This window comes from Cebus imitator, unplaced genomic scaffold, assembly GCF_001604975.1.
Source record: "Cebus imitator isolate Cc_AM_T3 unplaced genomic scaffold, Cebus_imitator-1.0 Scaffold941, whole genome shotgun sequence".
Classification (NCBI taxonomy): Eukaryota; Metazoa; Chordata; class Mammalia; order Primates; family Cebidae; genus Cebus; species Cebus imitator.
The window spans coordinates 57939-59833 of NW_016108256.1; the positions used below are offsets into that span (position 1 = coordinate 57939).

The following is a 1895-nucleotide window of genomic DNA, read 5'->3' on the forward strand; positions in this document are numbered from 1 at the left end:
GTTCAAGAGGAAGCTCCACTACTTTGTCGACTCCATTGCCGGTAGAGTCTGCCTCTGGCCTGCCCTTCACCAGAGAACCATCTGTCAGCGCAGCCAACACCTGGGGACCCAGATCCCCACGTATGACCAGCTCCCAGATCTGGGCTCCAGGCCTCTCTCTAGGTCACGGCAGTGACACCAACTGGCTGTGTTGAAAGAGCAGGTGCATTTACACCACAGATGGCCAGAAGCATGCGCTCTGATGCACGGGGCTGCTGCCCTGCCGTTCTGCCACAGACAGTAGAAACCAGCGCCTTCAGGGACCCTCTCACACTCAGACCCTTAACCACGTATAGTGGCCCCTTCTGCCAGAGACTATGAGAGAGGTGACTTCTGCACTCTGCTTGCCTGCAGGCATGGATGAGTTAATGGAGGTGTCTTTCTCACCCCTGGCGGCCACAGGCAAGCCCCTGTCACACTGCGGGAAGTGCCACCGCTTCATGAAGTACATCCAGGTAGGTGCATGGAGCACTGACTCGGGCAAGCTGCCTCACCCCTGTAGGCTTCAGCTTTATCGTTGGTCACATAGGAATTATATTCTTTGTCATGATTGTCACAAGAATGAGCATAAAGCAGCCTTGCCAAAAAATGTCCAGTGTCCCCATAACCCCTGAAACACAGCCATTAGGCTACACAAACATGGTACGTTTCCTAACAGCACGCCACTTGCCACTGTGGGCATTGACATATGCACAGGGATTTCAAACTGCCTTTCTGCATGCTTGGGGCAAGGGCCGGAGACTCGGGGTCCTTGCCTGGCAGCATGTCACAGGTTCTGCACGACAGGTCACATATTGTGTATTATGAGAGGAGTTGGGGCAGGGGCCAAGTCGGTGGCCTCAGTGACCCTCACACCCCCTGCCTGGCATTACCGCAGGCCAAGCCAAGCCGCCTACACTGCTCCCACTGCGACGAGACCTACACACTCCCCCAAAATGGCACCATCAAACTCTACAAGGAGCTCCGCTGCCCTCTGGACGACTTTGAGCTGGTCCTGTGGTCGTCAGGCTCCCGGGGCAAGAGCTACCCACTGTGCCCCTACTGCTACAACCACCCACCCTTCCGAGACATGAAGAAAGGTGAGTGCGGCCGCTCCCTCCTGTCCACAGGCAGCTGCAGTCTCTGTTCAGTGCCAGCTCCTGCCCGACACCAGGCCGGACTCCGAGGGGACCCCTCACCCTGGCCTTTACTGCACTCATTGGCACTGAGACGAGAGAGCCTGGATATAGCTGGGGCACTGCTCAGGTCTCAGCCAGCCAGTGCCACCCTCTCTCTGTGTCAGAATCAAGCAGGCAACCTTGGTCCACTCTCAGGACCTGGGCACAGGTGCGCAGTGCTCCCTCTGGAGCTGAGTGAGCAAGAGGACCCACCCAGTGAGCGGGCACCCCCAGTCAGCGTCCACCACTGTCCTCCATCCTCATCCTCACTACTGGAGAAGGGAGAGCATGTGTCCAGGCAGGCAGGTCAGAGAGCACCGAGCCAGACCAGGAACCTGCGGGAGTGAGGTGTCTGCCCACATTCACCATGGGCTCTGCAGGAACCCCCCTCAGGCCTGTCTGCCCCCAGGCTGCCGGGAGAGTGAGGCCCCATCTCCACCCTCCTGCTGCCTCCAGAGCAGCTGACAGGGTGGTCCATGTGGCCCAGTGACATGAGGGTCATGTGGCGTTACCAGTAACGAGCCATGGCAGCAAAGCAAAGTGGGGATGGAGTCAGCTGGAACTCACTGGGACGGTGCCAGCAAGGGGCCTCGAGAGTTGAGGAGGTTTCAGATTAGCAGAAAACAGAGGTATCGGCAGCCAGGAGCCGAAGCATAAGCAAGGCGGTCCCCAGGAGCGAGGCCAAGAAGAGTTCCTTCT

At 58.3% G+C, this 1895-nt stretch overlaps 2 protein-coding genes across 5 annotated transcripts in view; both read left to right on the forward strand.

Moving 5' to 3' along the window:
• Window positions 1-1895, forward strand: part of TOP3B (DNA topoisomerase III beta) — a 49616-nt gene that overhangs the window by 25817 nt on the left and 21904 nt on the right. For all 4 annotated transcript variants that reach the window (XM_037735730.1, XM_037735731.1, XM_037735733.1 and 1 more), the window contains 2 exons: window positions 394-494; window positions 917-1118. In XM_037735730.1, coding sequence (XP_037591658.1) covers window positions 394-494; window positions 917-1118 — 303 coding nt within the window. The remainder of the gene's footprint in view (window positions 1-393; window positions 495-916; window positions 1119-1895) is intronic.
• Window positions 990-1895, forward strand: part of PPM1F (protein phosphatase, Mg2+/Mn2+ dependent 1F) — a 39368-nt gene continuing 38462 nt past the window's right edge. Inside the window, exon 1 of the mRNA XM_017521030.1 lies at window positions 990-1118. The gene's annotated coding sequence lies outside the window, so the exon portion shown is untranslated. The remainder of the gene's footprint in view (window positions 1119-1895) is intronic.